The following is a 24,830-nucleotide window of genomic DNA, read 5'->3' as shown; positions in this document are numbered from 1 at the left end:
ATTTAACTTTTTGTCTGCAGTTTATCGTGCTTTTGATCATTTTCCTTTGTTGTTTTGTTTATTTAGCACCCTACAATGGGATTTATGGTTAAATGGGATGTTTGACATAAAAATATCTCAACTGCTCCTAATATTCCTCTCTACTAAAACGCAAAGCTATACAGAGCACTTGAGCTCATCAATAGGGTGGGTAAGGATTCCACATTAAAATCCCGATTTCTGATTTCCTGTTCCCCCTCCTAAATTTCGCCACGAGTAAAAAAAAAAACATCTTCTTTATTCGCAACACGAAATTGTTAAACTTTCAACTACGAACTATGTATAACAAAGATGATGACGTTCATCATGATGGCTATGATGATGATGACGACCATTCCCGTTGACAACATTAAAGGTGTGGAGATGACGATGATGATGACGACGACAATGGCAACGACAAAAGATGGCTTCTGATTGCGTAATGAAGCTTAGAATTGCAACAAATTGCAGGTGAATAGTTTTATACAGCGATAGCAAGAGGTTAGCTGCAATGAAGAACAACAGCAAAACTTCTTGAAAAAAAAGGAGATTCCGTTCATTGTGTCACATTTGTTGCAGTAGAAAACTTAGGAAATAAAAGAACGATAAATATTAAGTCAGAAAAGTGAAAATGGAAAAAAACTAGCAAACACTTTTGCAACAAAGCCCCGTGCGCTATCTAAACTTGCAACGAAAAGTTGGGCGCCGACAATGGATGAACGAACGAACGAACGGTTTTACAGCAATGCCATCACTTCTGCCATCTGCAACAAAAGTCCACAAGAGAATCACTTAAATTGAAATTAAAGGTAGTAAAAATCGTAAAATTCTCATTTCATCCTGACATTTTATCCTTCAATGAATGAAAAGAACGAAGGAAAAACGTCCGTTTTAATGGTCCTCTGTAAAGAAGACTTCTTTATTGAAATCTGAAATTACTTCCTCTTCGGTCCGAGATTTGTTTGCTTTAAATTTCGTACAGCATTATTAAGTTTGATGGTGTTTGTTTTCTCTTTGGAGAGGCATGGCAAAAGGTGTGAGGTTACGTAGGTAGTTGGTGTTGCAACTTATGTGTGCTGAATTTCCACTGACATCATTTTGTTGCAATGCCTTCGCTGGTCATTAGGCAAGTTAACATTGTGGCTTACTTCTTTCTGAGGTTCAATAGTTCATCACTTCACTTGGAAATAAGTTAGTGTTTGTTCAAAGTAGACTTAAACAGGAAATAGGGGAATAAGGATATAAAAAAGATTTATTAAAGGATTTTTTTAAACATATTTTTCAATGATTTACAAAAATAAAAATTTTAAAAATATTAAAGGTCCTCAAATAGGCGGGGATTGAAACGAAAAATATTTAAAAACCACAGAAGTTGGGTTAAACAAATATTTTTTTCATATTTTGTTTTTGCAAAATAGTCAGGCTTAATCCCAGTTTGTTGTTTTTATAAAAAACATCTATTTATTAGTGGGGAATGTATGGCATTGTCCGCCGAGGGGTAAGACAGGGAAGACTATAGTTTCGGATCTCGCCACTGATCCTCATCAGTTCCCTTAGTGTTTTGTTGGGATATTCTCCCCAGAAGCTATTTATTGCTTCTTTACAAAAAACCTTTCACACCCAAATGTCTCTTGTGACAATTCGAAGTTCTTACGTTACCAGCGATACGACCCCAATGAGAAGTTCGTTTCGTTGGCGCCTGACTTCGTGGTCAACAAGGCATTTACAGACAACTACTATTTTGCAAAAACAAAATACAAATGGTATCCCAAATAACCCAAGTGTGGATTAAAATATTTATTTTTTTCAAGCACCAAATCAAACACCAATCAAAATATCAACAAAAAAAACGAGGACTTTTTAAAGAATATTTTTTCCATTACATAAAATAAGTGTGGATTTTTTTTAATTTTGTCTCAATGGCTTAAAAAAGGTGTCCTTGATTTTTTTAAAAATATTTTTTTCAATAACCTAAAATAGGCTTCGATTTTTTAAAGAGCATTTTTTCAGGTCCTTTGATTACTCAAAGGTGGATTTTTAAAGAATGTTGTTCATAACTGACAAGCTTGCATTTTAATTTTTAAGGATCTACAATAAGCTTAGTTTTTTGAAAATTTTTTTCAAGATTTTTTTTTTAATTTTATTAAGTAGGCGTGAATTTAAATAATGTTCAAGGGCTTGGATTTTAAAGAGCATTTTTTTCAGGACCTCCAAAAGGCTAAAATGTGTAAAAGCATTTCCAGGACCTGAAAAATCCATGGATTTTAACGAATATTTCTTCAAGCACCTATACAAGCTTGAATTTTAATGTTGAAGGACATGAAACAAGCTTAGATTTTTTCAAGTTCTTTTTTAAATTTTTTCGATGACTCAAAAACGACGTGAATCAAAAAAATTTGTTTAAGGACCTAAAAAGGCTTGGCTTTTTTTTAAATATTTTTAATGACCTCAAATTAGAGTAGATTTTTAAAGAATTAGTTTCCAAGGACCCCCAAAAACTTGAATTTTATTTTTAAAGGCTTGAGACAAGCTTAGAGTTTCAGAAAATATTTTTTTTCAAGGAAGCGTGGATTTTTATACCCTTCACCACACTGTGGTACAGGGTATTATGCCTTTGTGCATATGTTTGTAACAGGCAAAAAGGAAAGCAGATAGACTCATGGTTCCTTTTACGAATATGCATAGAATCACTTTCTAAGTCGATTTATGCATGTTCGTCCGTCCGTCTGTCCAAGTTTTTTGCTAACAAAGTACTGGTCGCATTTATGATCCGATTTGGATGAAATTTGGCATAGGTCACTTCTTTGGCCAAAGGACGAACCCAATTGAAACTGGGAAAAATCGGTTCAGATTCAGATATAGCTCCCATATATATTCGTCCGATTTAATGTAGATGGTATACCAAAGTCCCTATATATATTTCGATTTGCACGAAATTTAGCATGGGATACTGAACTAAGTCTAGAATGATGTCGTTTAAGTTTGGTGAAAATCGGTTCAGATTTAGATATAGCTCCGATATATATGTCCGTCCGATTTAGTGTAAATGGTGCATCAAAGTCCCTATACATTTCTATTTATACAAAATTTTGCACAGGTTAATGAATTAGGCCTAGAATAATGTGTGTTAAGTTTCGTGAAAATCGGTTCAGAATTAGGTATAGCTCCCATATATATGTTCGTCCGATTTAATGTAGATGGTATACCAAAGTCCCTATATATCATTCGATTTGCACGAAATTTTGCATGGGACACTGAATTAAGTCTAGAATGATGTGTGTTAATTTTCGTGAAAATCGGTTCAGATTTATATATAGCTCCAATATATATGTTCGTCCGATTTAATGTAAATGGTGCATCAAAGTCCCTATATACCTTTCTATTTGCACGAAATTTTTCACAGCGTAATGAATTAAGCCTAGAATAATGTGTGTTAAGTTTCGTGAAAATCGGTTCAGATTTAGATATAGCTCCCATATATATGTTTGTCCGATTTAATGTAAATGGTGCATCAAAGTCCGAATATACCTTTCGATTTGCACGAAATTTGGCACAGCGTAATGAATTAGGTCAAGAATAATGTGTGTTGCGTTTCTTGAAAATCGGTTCAGATTTAAATATAGCTCCATATATATGTTCGTCCGATTTAATGTAAATGGTGCAACAAAGTCTCTATATATTCTTCGATTTTCACAAAATTTGGCTTGGCATACTGAATTAAACCTGGAGTTATGTCTGCCAAATTTCGTAAAAATCAGTTAAAATTTAGAAATAGCTCCCATATATATTTTCGTCCGATTTAATGAAAAGGTGAACCAAAGTCCCTATATATCATTCGATTTGCACGAAATTTAGCATGGGACACTGAATTAAGTCTAGAATGATGTGTGTTAAGTTTGGTGAAAATCGGTTCAGATTTACATATAGCTCCCATATATATTTTTGTGTGATTTTATGTAAATGGTGCACCAAAGTCCCTATATAAATTTGCAATAGCGTAATGAATTGAGTCTAGAATGATGAGTGGTAAGTTTCCGGAAAATTGGTTCAGATTTAGATATAGCTCCCATATATATTTTTGTCCGAATTAATGTAAAAGGTGCACAAAAGTCCATATATATCATTCGATTTACACGAAATTCGGCTTAGTGTACTGAATTGAGCCTGGAATAATGTCTGCCAAGTTTCGTGAAAATCGGTTCAGATCTAGATATAGCTCCCATGTATGGTTTCGTCCGATTTTACTGCTTTCCTTGCTGATTTTTAATCTCCACGCTTGCTTTCTATTTCAAAAAATATTTTCTAGAGGTCCACTTTGGTGTTGTTGCTTAGAAAATATTTCTAAAAAAATCGTTAATACGTCATGATCTTAAATTTCATTTATTATTGGTCACATATGCCCGACCCTGTAGATGCATCCACAGTTCCCAAAATTACTATTCCATTTGCGTGTCTCTGCAATTGACACTTGAATTAATTTCATCGGTACAAAACACAACAACAAAAAAAAACATTTACTATATTTTCGACATTTGGAAAATGGAATACTAAAAAATAAATTTCAAAAACCAAAAAAAAAAAAAGCTATTTCGAATACAATTCCAAAGAGGTTTTAAACCAGACCTTTTTGTGTTGGCTGTCTATAAACATGGCCAAATGTTAGCCTGACATACGATAGAGATGCGGTCAAAAATTATACAAGGAAAATTGGTTCAAGATACATATTGTAAAATAAAACCAAAAACAACAACAATTGTCAAGAATGTTTAAAGAAACATAAATAAGCTAAGACAAAAGGCCACAATTCGGTTGATGGTGGTAGTGGTGGCATGTTCGTGTCCAGTTTAAAACATGTTTTACGAGTTCACGTTCAAGGATGATGTTTTATGGAGTAGTGTGTGTGGTGTGGCTGCTGGAAAAACGCAAGGATGCACCAAGAAATAAAAATGCCCATATTGCCACCAAATACAAACAAACATACACACATAACTACACACTGCATAACAAATATGTTTCACGCTATATTACTACTCGTGTTTGGAAGACATTTCACTAGCGCTCAGCTTCTAATGTTTCGTGGTTTATGCCTTGTGGCATGTGAGAACAGCTACTAACTTAAATGTTATGTCTGGCATAACCAAATAGTTTGGGTTCCTTAAGTGTCATACAATATTCCTTGAGCAGTGAAACAGCAACAACCGCATCAGAAATAAGAACAAATAGCAAGAGAGCGAGAAAGAAAAAAAAAACAAAACAAAAAAGTAACATGAAAGGCTATTTGGAACGTTAAAACATCATGCAATTCTAACGTAGAATAATCTTCAATATAATGTTTATGTTATGTTATCCCGAAAAAAATATATAACTATATACAGTTGCAGAACGTTGGTTTTATAAGGGAACAACATAGCCCACACGTTATATGTGATATGTGCCATATACACATGCTGCTACAATAATAATATGCTCCGAAAAAAACGAAAAGAGCAAATGCTAAACCAAGAAGATACATTTCAACACAACGAACAGGACTATGACAACAAATTCTACAAAGGATAAAATTGCATGTTGCTTTTGGAATTGCAAAAAAGTGTTCATGTATATATAGATACAAGAATACAACACCGACGATAATAAATGGAGGTGGGGCACGATAGCCGGTAAAACACCTTACACCAATTTTTTTAAGGGCACTATAATAATAATTACCAACACAAGGCGTGGATTTTTTACAGAATATTTTTGAAAAGGACCAATACAAGGCGTGGATTTTTTAAAGAATATTTTTGAAAATGACCAATACGCGGCGTGGATTTTTTAAAGAATTTTTTTGAAAAGGACCAATACAAGGTGTGGATTTTTTAAAGAATATTTTTGAAAAGGACCAATACAAGGCGTGGTTTTTTTAAAAAAGATGTTTTAAAAGGACCAATACAAGGCGTGGTTTTTTTAAAAAAGATGTTTTAAAAGGACCAATACAAGGCGTTGATTTTTTAAAGAATATTTTTGAAAAGGACCAAATCCAGGCGTGGATTTTTTAAAGAATTTTTTTGAAAAGGACCAATACAAGGTGTGGATTTTTTAAAGAATATTTTTGAAAAGGACCAATACAAGGCGTGGTTTTTTTAAAAAAGATGTTTTAAAAGGACCAATACAAAGCGTGGATTTTTTAAGAATATTTTTGAAAAGTACCAAAACAAGGCGTGGATTTTTTAAAGAATTTTTTTTTTTTCAAGGACCAATACAAGGCGCGGATTTTTAAAAGAATATTTTTTCAAGGACCAATACAAGGCGTGGATTCCTTAAAGAATATTTTTTCAAGGACCAATCCAAAGCGTGGATTTTTTAAAGAATATTTTTGAAAAGGACCAATACAAGGCGTGGATTTTTTAAAGAATATTTTTGAAAAGGACCAATACAAGGCGTGGATTTTTTAAAGAATATTTTTGAAAAGGACCAACACAAGGCGTGGATTTTGTAAACAATATTTTTGAAAAGGACCAATACAAGGCGTGGATTTTTTAAAGAATATTTTTGAAAAGGACCAATACAAGGCGTGGATTTTTCAAAGAATATTTTTGAAAAGGACCAATACAAAGCGTGGATTTTTTAAAGAATATTTTTGAAAAGGACCAACACAAGGCGTGGATTTTGTAAACAATATTTTTGAAAAGAACCAATACAAGGCGTGGATTTTTTAAAGAATATTTTTGAAAAGGACCAATACAAGGCGTGGATTTTTCAAAGAATATTTTTGAAAAGGACCAATACAAAGCGTGGATTTTTTAAAGAATATTTTTGAAAAGGACCAATACAAGGCGTGGATTTTTAACGAAAATATTTTTGAAAAGAACCAATACAAGGCGTGGATTTTTTAAAGAATATTTTTGAAAAGGACCAATACAAGGCGTGGATTTTTTAAAGAATATTTTTGAAAAGGACCAATACAAAGCGTGGATTTTTTAAAGAATATTTTTGAAAAGGACCAATACAAGGCGTGGATTTTTTAAAGAATATTTTTGAAAAGAACCAATACAAGGCGTAGATTTTTTAACCCTTTGAGCCCCGAATTTTTTCCGCAATCTTAGAACTAATTTCTGTTCACAGATTTAATGTAACTATCCTAAGTAGGATGTACACAAAATTTGACATCGCTATATCCTTGCGTTCGGGAGATACAGTACATTCTTTCGGACAAATTAAAGTCCAATATCAAGAAAACCAAATGCGAAATCGGCTGAAAAATCTTTTTAAATTATTCTCTATATTAATTTTTACAAGAATCAAAAATAATTCTGATGGCAGAATTAACACAATTTGAATACGAAGCGATTTAAATAATTTTGAGTGTATACACAACTTAGTACTGTACACATTTTTGCCCTCTTCTCTGTATTAAAAAGCTCATAACTTTACTAAAAATTTGATTTTTTTAGATTTTTCTTGTGATATGTGTCGTCCATAATCAGGTCTTGACATAGGAAATACAAAGAATGCATATCTACTAGCTGTATAATAAATAGAAGCTCTAAAACATTTTGTTGCCTGTGGGCAACATTGGGCCACAAAGGGTTAAAGAATATTTTTGAAAAGGACCAATACAAGGTGTGGATTTTTTAAAGAATATTTTTGGAAAGGACCAATACAAGGCGTGGATTTTTTAAAGAATATTTTTGAAAAGGACCAATACAAGGCGTGGATTTTTTAAAGAATATTTTTGAAAGGGACCAATACAAGGCGTGGATTTTTTAAGGAATACTTTTTCAAGGACCAATACAAGGCGTGGATTTTTTAAGGAATACTTTTTCAAGGACCAAAACAACGACTAAATCCAGGGGTGGATTTTTTAAGGAATACTTTTTCAAGGACCAAAACAGCGACTAAATCCAGGGGTGGACTTTTTAAAGAATATTTTTTCAAGGATTTTTTAAAGAATACTTTTTCAAGGACCAACACAAGGACTTAATCCAGGGGTGGACTTTTTAAAGAATATGTTTTCAAGGACCAAATTAAGGACAATTTTCAAGGACCAGCCCATGGACTATTTTCAAGGACCAAACCCAAGGACTATTTTCAAGTAGCAGCCCAAGGACTATTTTCAAGGACCAAATCCATTTTCGAAAGATATTTCAAGGAACAAATACATGCTTAGATTTTTTTAAGAATATTTCGCAGGTCATGACTAACTAAGGGTTTCTTAAATTTTTTTTCAAGACAAAAACAATAACATGTGTAGATTAAAAAAGGTGAAGGATGTAAAAAATCGAGGATTTTTGAAGAGTATTTTTTCCTTGAAGAACCTAAAACAAGCATGGATTTTTCGTTTTATTTTCTGAAGAACCTGAAAAAAGCGTTGATGAGTTCCTAAAACAGTTGCGGATCGTTCCTTCAATGACTTGTAAAAGCCAGGATTGTTTAATATGGATTTGTCAATGACCTAGAGATCCAAGATTTTTAACGACAATATTCCTTTTATTTTAAAACACCTTTTTATACCCTCCACCATAAGGTGCACATTCAAATTACCTAAAGTCGATCTGGGCCTTTGGGGGCTACCTGAAAACATGCACTTAACAAGATTATTATTATCTGTAAAAAAGAAGTATCAAGTCGCAAAATTAAATTAAAACCTTAATATTCTGAAACTATGGACCTGTAAAAACACGGAATGCCAAATTACAGCCACTTCGGCTGTAAAATACGCCTTGACCCAATATTTAACATTCTCTGCTGTCTTTAGAAAATCCGATTTTATGTGGTATAGAGCTTCTTCTGTCCGAAGAAGTTCTAGTCTTTTCGTTTTAGACGACCTGTCTTCGATCCATATAAGACCTCTCCTCGATCAACAGAAGGCCTGTTTTCTATACATAGAAGACTAGGCCTTTTTATATACGTACTGGGTATTACGGTATATATTGTTACGGCCTATCTTTTATCTTCAATCCCTAATACAAAGACCCACTTATCTCCATAGAAGTCGCGTAGGGTACAATTATGTTTTCGAACCTCCACATGCCACTAAGGTATATTTTTATATGGACATAAAACTCCACTTAGTTATGTCCCTTTACACACATGAGATGTATATACATATGTGTATGTATGAATATGTATCAACAACAACACCATATCCCATTCATTCATTCATTCATAAAACCAACCGACATATCTTAGCCCCCACCGCACACTCACACTTCGTGTTCGCATATCGTTTAGCAAAGCACTTGCTGAAACGTGATACGATTACGAAGAAAACTGCTTAAGTTGCATGGTCTTAAAGTTGTTGGTCTCAGCCATTATTATCCAGTAGTTTTGTATATTTTTGTAGTGTTGTTGTTGCTGTTTTTTTTTTATTTTATTTTGTTGAATAGCGAAAAGCTACAATCGGTCACGGTACAATAGAATAGACAAATTTTGTGTAATAGACGAATTAAAGCCAAATGGGGTGTTAAATACATACAAATATCGCCAAATGTTAAATGGAAACGGAAGTAGTTGAATGTTCATATACTGACCTGCATAATATTAAGTTTGTTGCACTTCGAAAAGAGAAACATTTTTGACTTTGACTCTCCTCATTCTACTTTAAAGGTTTTTTTAATTTAATTTTTCACATTAAACTTGCAATATGCATATTTTTAATGCAATTTTTCTGTCTACAAACAAGCCTTACAGCCTGCCATCAATATGACCAACAATTATTGTTGACGGCGACAATTCCAGGACTCGACACATAAACCATGGCACCACATAGCCACAAGCGGCTAGCTCATATTTTATTGGACACCATAATAAATTAACAAGTAAATAAATGAAGAAATTAAAAATAAATGCACACGCCGAATATATACCTACACACAGAGGATCTGATCATAAATTTTAATATGATCCATAACAGATTTAAGGAAGATGAGATGAGAGGAGGAAGAGGTATATTTGTGGTGTAATCTGAAATTTCCCTTGGATAGTCGACATTTCATTGGCAGCAATGTAATCAGTTAGGTTTAACGTACCATCATGTGTTGTGTTGATACAAGTCACTGTATCAATCAATGAAAAATCAATTTGCAAAAAATGGAGTGGTATACCGGGCTGACAAACATGAGATGGGCATTGAAATTTATATGGAAGATACGTCATTGTAAATTGCTACCAGGAGAAAACGAAATATCAAACGGCAGACTCTCAGATTGGAAAAAAATTACGTTTATTTATTGAAACCACGAAATAAATAAGCCTGTACATTTATTGTCAAGGCATTTCAAATTAAAGTCACTTCGATTAGAAATTGAGATAAGGACATTTAAAGTACCTCGTGTATCTGCCAAATCAAGGTAAATCTGGTTGGCAAGGTTTCTGAGATTTTACCAATCCCCGTTTCAGAGATCCTCGGGTAGCTGAGAGGAAAATATCACTGCTGCAGCCGCCCGTCATTTACCTGCTAGTCGTATATCGTGATGAGCTTCGTCGTAAAACATCTGAACATCTGAGAGTGAAAGAACTCACCTTTGAAGTCACAGATTAGTATGCGGGTATAAAAGAAAACAAGTAAAAAAGCGTTAAGTTCGGTCGGGCTGAACTTTGGATACCCTCCACCATAGATATACTGACAGGTACTAGAAATGAAAACATAAGGAACATACCAAAAAGTGGACCTATACCGACATATCTAAAAACGGATTATGTAAACCATAATACAAATTTCAGAAATTTTTAATTGTTAATTCAAATTCGAAGATGGGGATTATCGGTCCACTCTTTCTGAAACCTCCACACAGGGGCTAGGTCTAAATGCGGCTATAGTTCATTATCGAACCTTACGTTCTAATTTTTTATCTCGCTATCCTCCGCAGGTGAAATTATTACAAAAGAGTCTTAGAACCAAACTCAAAACGCGGAACAAATCAGATTACTATTTTAATATAAAAAGGGGTTATATGGGAACTACCCCAAAAAGGAGGCGAATACTAATAATTTTTGGTAGAGAGATTTGTTACCATATACGACTACAAAATACCAAATTGCAGCGAGGTCGGTTGAAAAACGCGCTCAAGAACCCCAAAATACCGAAAATTGGGGGTACCCTTATATGGGGGCTATCCGAAACAATGGACCTATATTCATAATTTTTTGTGGAGAGATTTCGTACCTATTAAGAACTCAAAATACTAAATTACAGCTAATTCGGCGGAAAAATACGATCAAAACCCCCAAAATACTGAAAATTGGGAGGTACCGTTATATGGGGGCTACCGGAAAAAGTGGACCTATATTTATGATTTTTTGTGGAGACATTTAGGACCCAATAAGAACCCAATGTACCAAATTTCAGCGAATTTGGCTAAAAACGCGCTCAAGAACCCCAAAATACCGAAATTTGGCGGGTACCCTTATATGGGAGCTATGCCTAAACGTGGACCGATATATCCCATCTTCGAACTTGACCTGCCTGCAGACAAAAGACAAACCTATGCAAAATTTCAGCACCCTATCTCAATTCCTTCAGAAGATAGCGTGATTACAACAAACGGACGGACGGACATGGCTAGATTGTCTTAGAATTTTACCCCGATCATGAATATATATACTTTATAGGGTCGGAATTTAATATTTCGATGAGTTACAAACGGAATGACAAATTTAATATACCCTCCATACTATGGTGGAGGCTATAAAAATGACTAGACAACCTGAAGCTTTGTAACATTAGAGCCGCAACAAGTAAATTGTGGGCAACGATTAAGTCACTCTCGAATCCCGAAAGGAAGAATCATAGAACGGCTGTCACGTTTAGCGTCGTAACAGTGACTGATCCGAAGAGGTGTTTTTAGCGGACAGTTCATAGAACACCTCGAGAATGACAAGTCGAAAAGAAGAGTGCTTCGTCATATTAGAGCCTTCCGAGCCGAGGAGATACCACCACAATTTACAAAGGATCATGTTACACATGTTATTCAAAACGCTAAATCATCCAAAGCATCGGACCTCAATGGTAATGGTGAAGCAATCTCAATGGTAATGGTGAAGCAACTGGATGAACCTGGAGTAAAGTACTTAACTGATGTACTCAATTTGACGTTAGATACCCAACTTGTCCCTGAAGCCTGGAATGCCAGCAGAGGTGAATCTTTCTCCAGTACAAAAACGCTTAAGGGAACCCCACCCATTCTCGATTTTAATTTTTCAAGATTTTCAATGGGCTGGCAAATCAATACCAATGCTTGTTAAGGTTTGTAACTTTGCACATATATAATTGAAGATTTTAAAGATCAGAAAAATAATTTACAAAAAAATTTTGTTATTGTTTTGTTGTTGTTTTTTGTAATTAAAGAAAAGTCCTTATTTTTGATGGCGGGCATGATAACTCCTCACTGGAACATCGGAATCCGAAAATTCCAACGGTGTTAGAAAGAGTACATGTCTGGCTCTGGTATGAACTAGGATTATAGACTTCGCTCTAAAATTAACAAAATGGTGGACCTTTGAAAAAATATTTTTGAAAAATCGGCGAAAAACCAAGTTAAAAAATAAGGAAGATCTTCACCGATTGGCTTTATCCTAGTTCATACGAGAGCTATGCACTCCCAGAGAAACGTTGCAAAACTTGGAACCGATTGGATTATTAGTTTTTGAGTTATCGTGCCCGCATTCGCAAAAAAATGTTTAGAGAAAAACTCGTTTAAAGTTTGAGAAGCCCTTCAGCCGTCACTTGATGCTGACACAATAAATCGGATATATCTTCAAGAGTTCTTGAGATTTTCACTTGAAATTTTGTAGGGACATTCTTTAATTAGTGTAGATTCGAAATATATCAACAAAAAATTTGACCCCGAGAATGGGGGGGTCCCCTTAAGTCGCTACTTCTCCCTCTAATGAGAAGTAGGATTCCAGACCCACAAACTTCACCATGGATTTCGGAGGATGCACAGCACTTCTACAGTATTACACGCCATAGCCATACATGTAAGCAGAGGTATTAACCAGAACAGGTCGTGCGATAGAAACATTTTTAGTGGCTCTTGCCTTATAGAAAGCCTTAGTGGCTCTTGATCTATCGAAAACATTCGATACAGTCAATCAGGCCAAGCAGTTCAAGGACATAGAGAAGACCAATCTCCGGCCTAGAAACGTTGGATAATCAATTATATGTGTGATCGCCAGTCATGTGTGGAATTCAGAAACAATAAAAGTTAAAAAGGAATATGAACTCTAGGAGGGATCATATCTCCGAAATTGTATACCCTCTACCTTTCCGAAATTCTACAACCACCGGCCGGCATAGATATGTTGATGATCCAACGATCATGGCGTCGGGTCCCATTATCGATGACGTTCGTGAAGTGTTAAATGTCTATGTAGCTGATTAAACTTTCCATCTGAGGAATTATGAAAATATCCGCCGTTAAATCCACAGCCAATCTGTTCACCACAGGGACGACAGAAATGAAACACCAGCTGAAAATCATGGTCGATGGTGTACAAATTCCGATAACAAACTACCCCAAAATTTTAGGAGTGACGTTCGATAGCTTGTTTTAGCCTTCCACGCAGCCATCAGTATCTGCGATAAGATGAGAAGCATGAACAATGTCCTCAAGTCGATATTACAGTCTCAACAGTATGTTGCCGATGCTGCCATTACATTATGAGTAGAATTTCACCATGGCATCAGGCATGTGAGGAGAGACCTATATGAGATACAGGGAGAGGACCAGCAGTTGTTAATGAAGATTGTTCTAAAAATCCCCAAAAATTGGGCCGATATTGACAACGCATGGAAGGGTGGAACATCACCAAAATACTGCAATTTAAAAGGTGATATGCTTAATTGAGGACTGATATAGCTCAATTTCGAAAATAACATTTTTGCATCACAATAGCTACCTTAACGATAAATATTAAAAATATCGAAACTCGGTAGGAGAGATTTGCTACCCAAAAAAAACTCAAAGTACTAAATTACAGCCAATTCGATCGAAAATTGCTATCAAAACCCAAAAATACTAAAAAGTGGGAGATATCGTGATATGCAGGCTACCAGAAAATATGGACCTATATCTAGAACCCAATGTACCAATTTTCAGCGAATTTTGGTTTAAAAATGCGCTCAAGAACTCCATAATACCAAAAATTGGGGGTATCCTTATATGGAAGCTATGCCTAAACGTAGGCCGATATAACCCATCTTCGAACTTGACCTACCTGAGGACGACTCTATGCAAAATCATGGCGATATATGTCAATTCGTTTAGAGGCTAGAGTGATTACAACAGACAGACGGCCGGACCAACGGACATGCTTAAATCGTCATAGAATTTTACACTGATCTTTTATATGGTCAGAAACGATTATTTCTATGAGTTACATAAGGAAAAACAAAATACTATGGTGAAGGGTATAAAAATAGGTTGAAGTAACAAGAGCACCACCTCGGATCAGTAACGTTTTAGGTAGTTAGACATTAGATATTCGAGAATTTATATTATATTCGATGTCTTTGGAACCCAAGGTGTGAAAAGTAAATTTTATGTAAAATTTAAATATTTAACCACAAACTACGCTGACCCAGAGGAAATATCTGCATTGTTTTACAATGCATATTACCTTACGTACTCGGATATGCATATTTATTATATAACGAAATAAAAACCAATCGATAATAAAATATGAGTGAAATTAATACTATTTATTTATGATGAAAATACTCCAAAGGACAAAAGGAGCAAGAACAACAAGTTTAAATAAAAATCTTACTTCAACGCAGTAGTTCATATCCTTTATATATTACCAAACGATATATATGATCTCCGAGTTAAACAAAAGCGTTGCAATATATACGATATAACGTAAATATATACACATGTATAACTTACGGAATGAAAAATATGACAACGCCAATATAAAACATAACCAATAATAATAATCAATTAATTAAAGTTATTCAATATAAAATAAAAAACAAAAATGAATCCTTCTTTATCGTTTTACAAGCAGTCAACCTGGCTCTCAGATGACCAGCCAGATTTATTGTAGACAGCCCACCAGGTTGGCTGGCAGGCAGTCCGCTTGATAATTTTTGCTTTCATATTTCACTCGGCGAAAATTGTCAATCAATTGTGATTGTCCATTGCTTTCAATGGTTAATTGGCGGTGATATTTTTTCGCGTACAAAATAACAACAACAAAAACGAATAAAACGACCTGAATAATTGCATTGTTATGGCAGCCGGAAAAATGCCATGTAACAGAATATTGACTTACATACGGAAATTCGATCAAAGTGATTACAGTTTTTAACATTTTTCATGTAATACTGACCTTTACATATTTGATTTAATTCGTGGAATGAAGTTTTGTAGTGCATATAACGATTTTGTTGCGAAAGTGAGATTGCAGTTCATAAAGACATTGACCGCAATTTTGCAGTGCATTTATGTTTGCGAAGTTAATACATACCACAGAAAAAAAAAACATTTAACATTGAATACGATTCTTACCTGAAAAGAGAAATATGAAAAACGTTATTTAGCAAATTATAAAATTATTAAACACAATTAATATTACAAAGCAATGGAAGGTTTTGTTAAAATATTACGATGTGCAAAGTGTTTAAAGTTTGGGCAAATAATTGTTCAAATTGGATAATCAGTTTCCATTATGATATAAAATTTATTTTCAGCACATTTTTAATAATTTTGCAAAGGCGGCACCAATATGGAGTGGGCCGATATACCCCATCATCGATCTCAATCTAAATCTGGAAGAAATCGGTAGCTTCCTTCGAGAGATATCGTACGAACTAGCTAAACATTATTTTAATTGTCTGAAACGGATTTTATTCCAATTATACTTGGGATAAAAAACCGCTATTTCCATGAAGCACAATTTTATCATAGCAAAGTGTATAGTGATAATGTTGAGGATATAAAATCAAACACTCTTTTAATAGACCTCGATCGTGTTGCTCCATTTCTGGTACTCGAACATTCTAAATTACGGATTACGAAATTACGGAGAGGTAATGTGACCGAGCTATTAATTGGAACTATGTAACACGTTTGGCACCTTTACCCCGGTAACCGTCAATTCCAGGTAGTACACCAAATTGGAAAAATACTAACAAAAGTAGACGAATCATTGTATTATGACAAAGCGAGCTCTCACACATCGGTGCAAACCAGCAGCTTTTTTCATTCTAGACTCAATTCAGTGCAATATGTAAAATTTCGTGCAAATCGAAAGATACAGGGACTTTGAAACACCATTAACATTAAATCGGACGAAAATGTATATGGGAGCTATATCTATATCTGAAACGATTTTCACGAAATTTAGAACATATCATTCTAGACTCAATTCAGTACGCTATGCCAAATTTCGTGCAAATCGAAAGATATGCAGGGACTTTCGTGCACCATTTACATCAAATCGGACGAAAATATATATGTGAGCTCTATCTAAATCTCAACCGATTTTCATGAAACTTAGAACACATCATTCTAGACTCAATTCAGTACGCTATGCCAAATTTCGTGCAAATCAAAAGATATGTAGGGACTTTGGGACACCATTAACATTAAATCGGACGAAAATGTATATGGGAGCTATATCTAAATCTGAACCGATTTTCACGCAACTTAGAACACATCATTCTAGACTCAATTCAGTACGCTATGCCAAATTTCGTGAAAATCGAAAGATATGCGGGACTTTCGTGCACCATTTACATAAAATCGGACGAAAATATATATGGGAGCTATATCTAAATCTCAACCGTTTTGCATGAAACTTAGAACACATCATTCTAGACTCAATTCAGTGCGCTATGCCAAATTTCGTTCAAATCAAAAGATATATAGGGACTTTGAAACGCCATGAACATTAAATCGGACGAAAATATATATGGGACCTATATCTAAATCTGAACCGATTTTCACGAAAATACACAAACCATTCTAGACTTAATTGAGTACGCTATGACAAATTTCATGAAAATCGAAGATATATAGGGTCTTTGGTGCACCATTTATCGTCAATCGGACGAAAACTTATATGTGACCTATATCTAAATCTCAACCGATTTTTAACCAATTTAAATAGAATTCGTCCTTGGCTACATAAATGAGCTTTAACAAATTTCATGCAATTTGAATCATAAATGCGACCTGTACTTTGCTTACAATTTAACATAGACAGACGGACGGACATGCATAAATCGACTCAGAAAGTGATTCTATGCATATTCTCAAAAGGAACCATGTGTCTATCTCGTTTCCTTTTGCCTTTTACAAACATATGCACAAAGACATAATACCCTGTATCACAGTGTGGTGAAGGGTATAAAACCATATTATTTCCAATTTGGTCGAAAAACATGCCCAAAATACGAAAAACAACCAAAATACTGTTATATAGGGGTTATAACAAAAAATCAACCAAGACCTATAACAAGATTTGCTACAGAATATAAAAATTAATGTCCCACCTTTCTCCTTTGCGATTGACCTAAAATTATGCTTCGGATGGCGACCGGTACTCTGAGTTGGCCACTGCGTTAATTACAATATTTGCTCACCAGGTTATTCTCTCACGATTTTGGACGTTTGACTTGGATCACCGTCCTGCTCATAATTACTTCTTTTATGGGATAGATGTTCTTATTTACCGAAACCGATTAATATGCCTCTACAAAGCTCTCAATAGACTACTTTCATTATTATATTGTCAATATTTTTACATCGGTCCAAGGTCGCTCAAGTAAAAGCCTTCTCATACCATGACGGTTACTCAACCGTACTTCACGTTGTGTCTTTAAATTAGTTTTCATCAGCAATGATCTTTATCGTCGGATTAAAAACGGTTTAGTTTGGATTCATCGAACCCGGTCACACGTTGCCAATCGAACCCTGTACATTTTTTTTTTTTTTTTTTGTTTGGCTCGTTGAAAAATGTTTACCCTGGCTTTGATGTTTTTTCTGATAATACGGGTTTTTGGTTTTACTTTACTGCTATGTCGGGTTTACTGCTATGTCGAATTAAATTTAACCGGGTCAAGGTTCGGACATTTGGCATTACACTAGAACATTCCTTTTCAGAGCAGATTTTTCTTGTAGTGGCGGACTTTTTTCCATACAGACTACAATATTTTTCTTCAATGGTATGCAACTGCATATTGTGCAACCTTAGAAAGATAAGGAGGTGGCTTTGAATGCTAAGGCGCCGGCATCAACAGATGCCATGGAACCCGGGGTTCAAATTCCAGCCGGGCTCACTCTGATTTTTTTGAGTTTTGTTTTTTATGCCTTTTTAGGGCGAATGATCAATTTATGTTGAAGGATATAAAATCAATAAAACCATATATATTAGCCATGGTATTCGTTCCGATTTATTGCTATAACTAATACATGTGATTATATTTTTGCGAATCTTTCGAAGAAATCGTTGACATTTTTTACAACACATTGAGGAATACTTCTATTACAGTAGACCACGGATATAAGAACATCTTATATAAGAAAAACACGGACATAAGAAAAATACATTCATATAAGAAAAACCCGCTTATAAGAACAAATTTCTCGATTTTTTTTTGGATGTTGTTATATCCGTGGTCTACTGTAACAACACAGATGACAATTGATTACTCGTTACAATATTAAAAGCTCTAGCCCACGGATACAACAAAACTTTAGTGCTAAATAATATTGACTTATTTAAATTTCATTGTTGGTTCCATACAAAATCCTCCTCCCTCCTATTAATGCTCCAAATATCAACAAATCTGAATTTCCACATTTCCACCCACCCAATTCTAAATGAAGTATCCTGCATTAAAATGCAAATATTTGTAAACAGCATTGTAATTGTTCTGTGTGTTTATTTTTGTATATTCTAAATTCATAATTACCTCGTCGATGTTTGGTGGCATAGTTCGCATTGTCACTGCCGCCACAACATGGCTGTTCGTTGTAAAAATTCCATGTATTTTCATAATCGCAGGATATATTTTTCACACACACTGCCAACACCACGAATGTCACCATTATGGACATTGGCCACATTTTTGTAAACGCTCCTCGGTGTCGTCGTTCCGTCATGACGTTGTTCCGTGAAACGTGTTGGAACGTTACAACAAACAATGTAAAACAGGATATGGAAAACTGGTTGAGAGCGGAAAACGCAAAATGCGCTTCGGCTGATTGTTGTCTGGCTGGTCCGCTTTTTTTGTGCACTGTTGTTGATTTAGTGTGGGCGTGTGAGTTTGAATGAGGAAGGAAATTTTGTTTCCCCCACACTCTCGATGATGAACACAACCTCAATTGGATTATTGAGGTTGTTGTTGCTGATGCTGCTGCTACTGCTTCTGTGCGGTGTAAATATAGGGTTTTTGTTTGGCCGCGTCGTTATTATTATGTTTTAATTCGTTTCACTTGTTTTCCCAGCACTTCATGAGGAAACGTGTCCAATTATAATAGGTTTTCAATTGATTTTATTTTTGTTGTGACCACTTGATTATATATTGTATGGGATTTTTTTATTATTGTTGTTATTAGCTCACACAAACGTACAGACATACATGTGGACTTTCAAAACAAACGCATATATTTTATGTTACTTCTTTTTTTTTTTGTATTAACAATTTCATGTCCAATATATATTTTATTAATGGATTTTAATCACTGCAACAAAAGTGCATACAAATAAATAAAAACAATTATTATTTAACAGCAGCAGCAACAACAACGAAAAGAAAATAGTATATTGCCATAATTTATTGTCAATTTGCTTATTGTGTTTTTTTTAATTTTTTCTGTATTTTTTTTAAGCATTCCCATGTTGTTTTTTTTCTTATTGTTGTTTTATGGAAATGTATAGTTCGGCGAGGAAACCGGTTCGTACATTGTGGTATTTCTTTGTAGACAATTTTGACCGCCAGAGAAGAATTGAAGTTGGTACAACTCATTCTCTTTGTTTGCCTCTTTGCAAGGGTGTATAGGGTTGCCATGTGTATGCTAATAGGGGATATTTTGGCAGGGATACAGTTGGAGGAAAACAAGGAAATAAGTAAGTAAGGCAGAAAATAGACAGATGGATTTTAAAACCAGTGAGCGGAGCAGTATAGTCGGACGGGGCCGACCATATGATACCCTACACAACTTCCTCGAAAATATAACTCTCTGTAGTTCTATATTCTGTACTCCTGATGTCAACAAATATTACTAATTTATATTTAGTACAGCTCTTCTAATTACTTCTCCTGATTACCTTCACCGTGAGTTGTGTTGTGATGTTCGACTTTCAATTGTGGCCTACAGATCGACTCGAAAAAAAAAACACCAAAAAATTAAGTTTTCGGTCCACTTCATCCCAAAATTTTTATCTGATCATCACCGAAAATTATTTGCGTTGTCCTTGACCATAACTGGAATCTCATGGAAAATTTCAAAGCGATCAGCGCTATATTTCCGTCCTCTAGTGTGGGAGAGGGTTACTAAATAATACTCTCACATCCCAGTACATACGACAATATAATTGGTATCAATTTAAAGGTTAACCACGCCTCTTGGATATACTATCAACTTCTGGGGTATATATCCTTCACGGATAAATATATACGCTATAAAATACAAATTTTGTAATTTTTCACACAAAAGTCGCCCTGTGGACCATTTGAACCACTAAATATTGACCGATCTTTATCAAAAGAGAAATGCTTATTTTTTGGCCCATGTAAAAATTCTTCTTCTCCATGTAAAAATTCGCGATATTTGGACCATAATTGCGGCGTCTAGAGCGACCAGAAAATCAGACAAAAATAAAGTTTTTGGTCCATTTCATCCCCTAAATATTAACCGATCTTTAACAAAACCAATAGGGGTCTTCATTGGCCGGAACCCATCCTACATGCAAAATTTCGTGAAGATTGGTCCATAACTGTGGCCTGTATCGTGTTTACAAATTATAATGGACAGACGGACGGACGGACACACATGTCTAGATCGACTCAGCTAGTCGAGATCGGTATACTTAAAGGTGGGTCTAGGCCCAACATTTCGCGGCGTTACAAACTCTTGGGGCTGCACAAAGCTATAATACCCTGACAGCATAGTTGTGTAGGGTATAAAACGTAAAAAGAAGTAAACACATCGTTAAGTTAGGTCGGGTAGAACTTTTTATACCCTCCAGCATGAGGTGGATATCCAAATTACCTAAAATCGATCCGACTATATTGCAGCCACTAGAAAACGAAACAACAAACTAGAAACACTCATTTTGAAAATAAGTCTAGAACCACGACCATATCGAAAATGACGCGCGACCTTCGTATACGGACTGCACAGAAACATGGACTCAAATGTTCTGTGGAACAGTTTTTTTTAACTCCAATGTCCCGGAATTCCAATTTCAGTCCTTTCGTAATGATGATAACTGAAAATACTAAATTGCAGACAATTCGGATGCAAATAAAAATACCAAATATTTAAGGCACCGTTTTGTAGGGGGTTATACCAAAACGTGTGCCGATTTATCACAGTTTCAAACCAAACTGACAATGCGGCGCTGTCATTATAGGAAGATTTTCTGCCCAGTGAAAATCACGCTACCCCAAAAAGTGGACCGATATACAGTTAGTCTAATTCCAAAGTATCCATTTGGTTTTTCATTACAAAACCAATGAGGTAAAGTAGTAAAGGCGGACTGGGCCGACTATATGATACCCTTCACCATTTTGGGTATATTCTTCATAGGTCTCCTAACAGACGTCGCATTTTTTAAGAACATTGACATGAAACTGAACGAACTTGAATATGCGATCTTTTCGAATTTTTGGAAGTTTAGAGGCGTTTGCATAAAATGGGACATATTTATGTAAATCGATTTAGAGCAAACTTGATATACACTATTCCGTAGGCCGCAATCTTCTAAATTTAATCTCAATTACAGACTCGTTTGAAATATATATGAAAGCTGTGTTCGTATCTGCACCAATTTCAACAAAACGCTATAACGTCATTCTAGTCTCAATTAGATACGTCGTGAAAAATTTCGTGTCATTCGGTGCAAATTTACTTAAAATCCAACGAAAAAATTAATATATCTGAATCGATTTCAATGAAAATTGCCAGAGATTTATTTATAATCTCTGGGTCTTAAGTGCACAAATTGCATAAACTATATATGGGAGCTATATCTAAATATAGAACCTATTTTCATGAAACTTGGTACATGTCATTCTAGACGCAGTTTCGTACAAATCGAAAGATATATAGGGACTTTGGTGCAACATTTACATAAAATTGGACGAAACTATATATGGTAGTTATGTCTATGTTTGAACGGATTTTCACGGGACTTAGCTCACATCATTTTAGACCCAATTCGGTACGCTATGCCAAATTTCGTGGAAATTGGAAAATATATAGAAACTTTAGTGCACCATTTACATAAAATCGGACGGAAATATATGTGGGAGCTATATCTAAATCTAAACCGATTTTTACGAAACTTAGCACACATCATTGTGGTCTTAATTTAGTATGTTGTACCAAATTTCGTGTAAATCGAAAGATATATATGTACTTTGGTGCTCCATTTACATTAAATCGGACGAAAATATATATGGGAGCTGTATCTAAATCTGAACCGATGTTTCCCAATTTCAATACGGTTTGTCCTTGGACAATACAAATGAGCTGTGCCAAATTTCATCCAAATCGGATCAGAAATGCGACCTGTTTACAATTACATGAACAGGCGGACGGATGGACGGACATGCATAAATCGACTCAGAAAGTGATTCTATGAAAGGAAACACGTATCTATCTCGTTTCCTTTTGCCTGTTAGAAACATATGCACAAAGACTTAATACCCTGCATCACATTGTGGTGAAGGCTATAATTAAGCAAATTTAAAAACCTCGGTAATCCGAAAAAAATTGTAATCCGGATTGGGGTCTGCAATCAATTATGCGGATTAGTGAGATTTTACTGTATTTAAGAATTTTGGACACATTTTCCAACCTAGTTGGCTACAATCTTTTTATTTTAAATTCTGATTGGGTCGCAAAATTTCATACACAAAATAATTAATATTGGTCAATGGCCCACATAATGGTAAACTCAAGAATCGGGATTTTGAGACTTTTGGGGAAATTGTCCATCGAATTTGGTTGCATTTTAATATTTTAGTGATCATTGGTGTAAAATTTTATTTGTAAAAGGATTCGGTATAGGTCAACGTTCGTGCTATGGTACAACGGTTCCGACCGTTTTTCCTTACATCGGCAATTTTAGCCATACGCTAAGAAGCATTCGCTCCAGTGTGGTATAGTTTTATGTGAGTTTAAAAATTTAATTTCATAAAAAAGTGGCCGTATTTTTATCGTGTATGGTTCAAAATGTTTGGTTCCACCGAACTTAACGAATAGTTCTTCATTATTTTATTCGATTGCGAAGAAATCGATGAAAACACATTACTAGTATTGTTGTTGTTGTTCAAAATGATCGCTGCTAGTCCATTGGAAATCATTTTTAGTTAACTCATGGCAACCCTATTACCAAAGAGAGTTCGAATACTTCTTGTGAAAAATTGTTATACACTCGAAATAGAATTGAAAGATAGACAATAAAAGGATGGCTTTATTATTTCTTGTTCACTTTTTAAGGTAGACATTTTTATTTGTTTTACAAATTGCTTCGTAGACAATTCAAAAGCATTCTATATATTATTACTATATGTTTTAATATTTAGTTGCTTAAGATTTTCACAATTTCAATAATAACTATTTTTAAAGCACAAAACAATATTCGGTTTTATATGAAAACTTTTTTAGTAAAATTTGTTGTAATTTTTTGTTAACCTTTTAAGATGTATCACCTCTTTCACAAAACACCAAAAATCACAATTACTTTTAAAAACAAAAACAAAACATAACACATCAATATTCTTCTTAATTTTAAAAATTAGTTTTATTTTATTTTTTCATAAAAAAGGGCACTTCTCGGTATTGCGGTAATTGTTGTTGTTGCTGTTTCTTCATTCGTTTGTATGTACTTTTAGGGCAACATCGCGTAGATCACTGAACTGTAAAGAAAAGACACAAAATTGTATACACACAGCATAGAGCAAATGCTGACACAATCCCCCCAAATGAGAGCATGGAGAGGGAGAGTAAGTGAGTGAGAGAGATATTTGTTGTCTTGGAGCGGCAGAGTCGCACAAACAAGAAACGAAACATAACAAACGATCTTGTGCATGGGAATGAAAACAAACAACTGGAAAAAGACACCACAACAATACAATCTGCTAAGAGTTTCCTTCTGGCAGTCTACTTCCAAGCAGACAACAAAATAAACCAAAATGAAGTTAAGCGTAACGGACTACAGGCGTGGGGAGTATTATAGCAGCACATTGTAAATGAAAACAGTTAATATTATTAGACAATTAATATGCCGAATATTTGAGAAGCAACAATCTGGGTGGAAAGTAATTAGTTATGTACACCAATACTGCAGATGGTTTGGGAAGGAAATTACATTTTCAAACAAAAGGACTATGCTTTTTTTACATACCGGGTTTTTGGAGGCCGATATACATTCGTGCCGAAAATGATAATTGTACTGCATGTTCAGACCTTGGAATATTGATTACGATGGTGTAATTTTTGTTCCAGCGGAAATTCGTATTTCAGGATACTTCGACTTCGAAGATGGGGAATATCGGTCCACTCCTTCTGGTACCAAATGGCCAAAAATGCGTTTAAAATTAATTTTATAATATCATGCGAACGGACAATTCGATTTGAACCAAA

General features: G+C 34.8%; 1 protein-coding gene across 1 annotated transcript in view; it reads right to left on the bottom strand.

The window, feature by feature from the left end:
• The window catches only part of LOC133322773 (semaphorin-2A), a 156,520-nt gene extending 137,434 nt beyond the window's left edge, over nucleotides 1-19,086 (bottom strand). The window contains exon 1 of the mRNA XM_061531736.1: nucleotides 18,926-19,086. Within this exon, the coding sequence (XP_061387720.1) occupies nucleotides 18,926-19,079 (154 nt within the window). The 5' untranslated portion in view covers nucleotides 19,080-19,086. The remainder of the gene's footprint in view (nucleotides 1-18,925) is intronic.
• Between the last annotated feature and the right edge of the window lie 5,744 nt (nucleotides 19,087-24,830).

The sequence above is a fragment of the Musca vetustissima genome, unplaced genomic scaffold (assembly GCF_032173495.1).
Source record: "Musca vetustissima isolate MV318-11 ecotype Yass unplaced genomic scaffold, APGP_CSIRO_Mvet_v1 utg29017, whole genome shotgun sequence".
NCBI classification, from domain to species: domain Eukaryota; kingdom Metazoa; phylum Arthropoda; class Insecta; order Diptera; family Muscidae; genus Musca; species Musca vetustissima.
The sequence above is the reverse complement of the archived record's forward strand: the minus strand, read 5'-3'. Positions and strand labels throughout refer to the sequence as shown.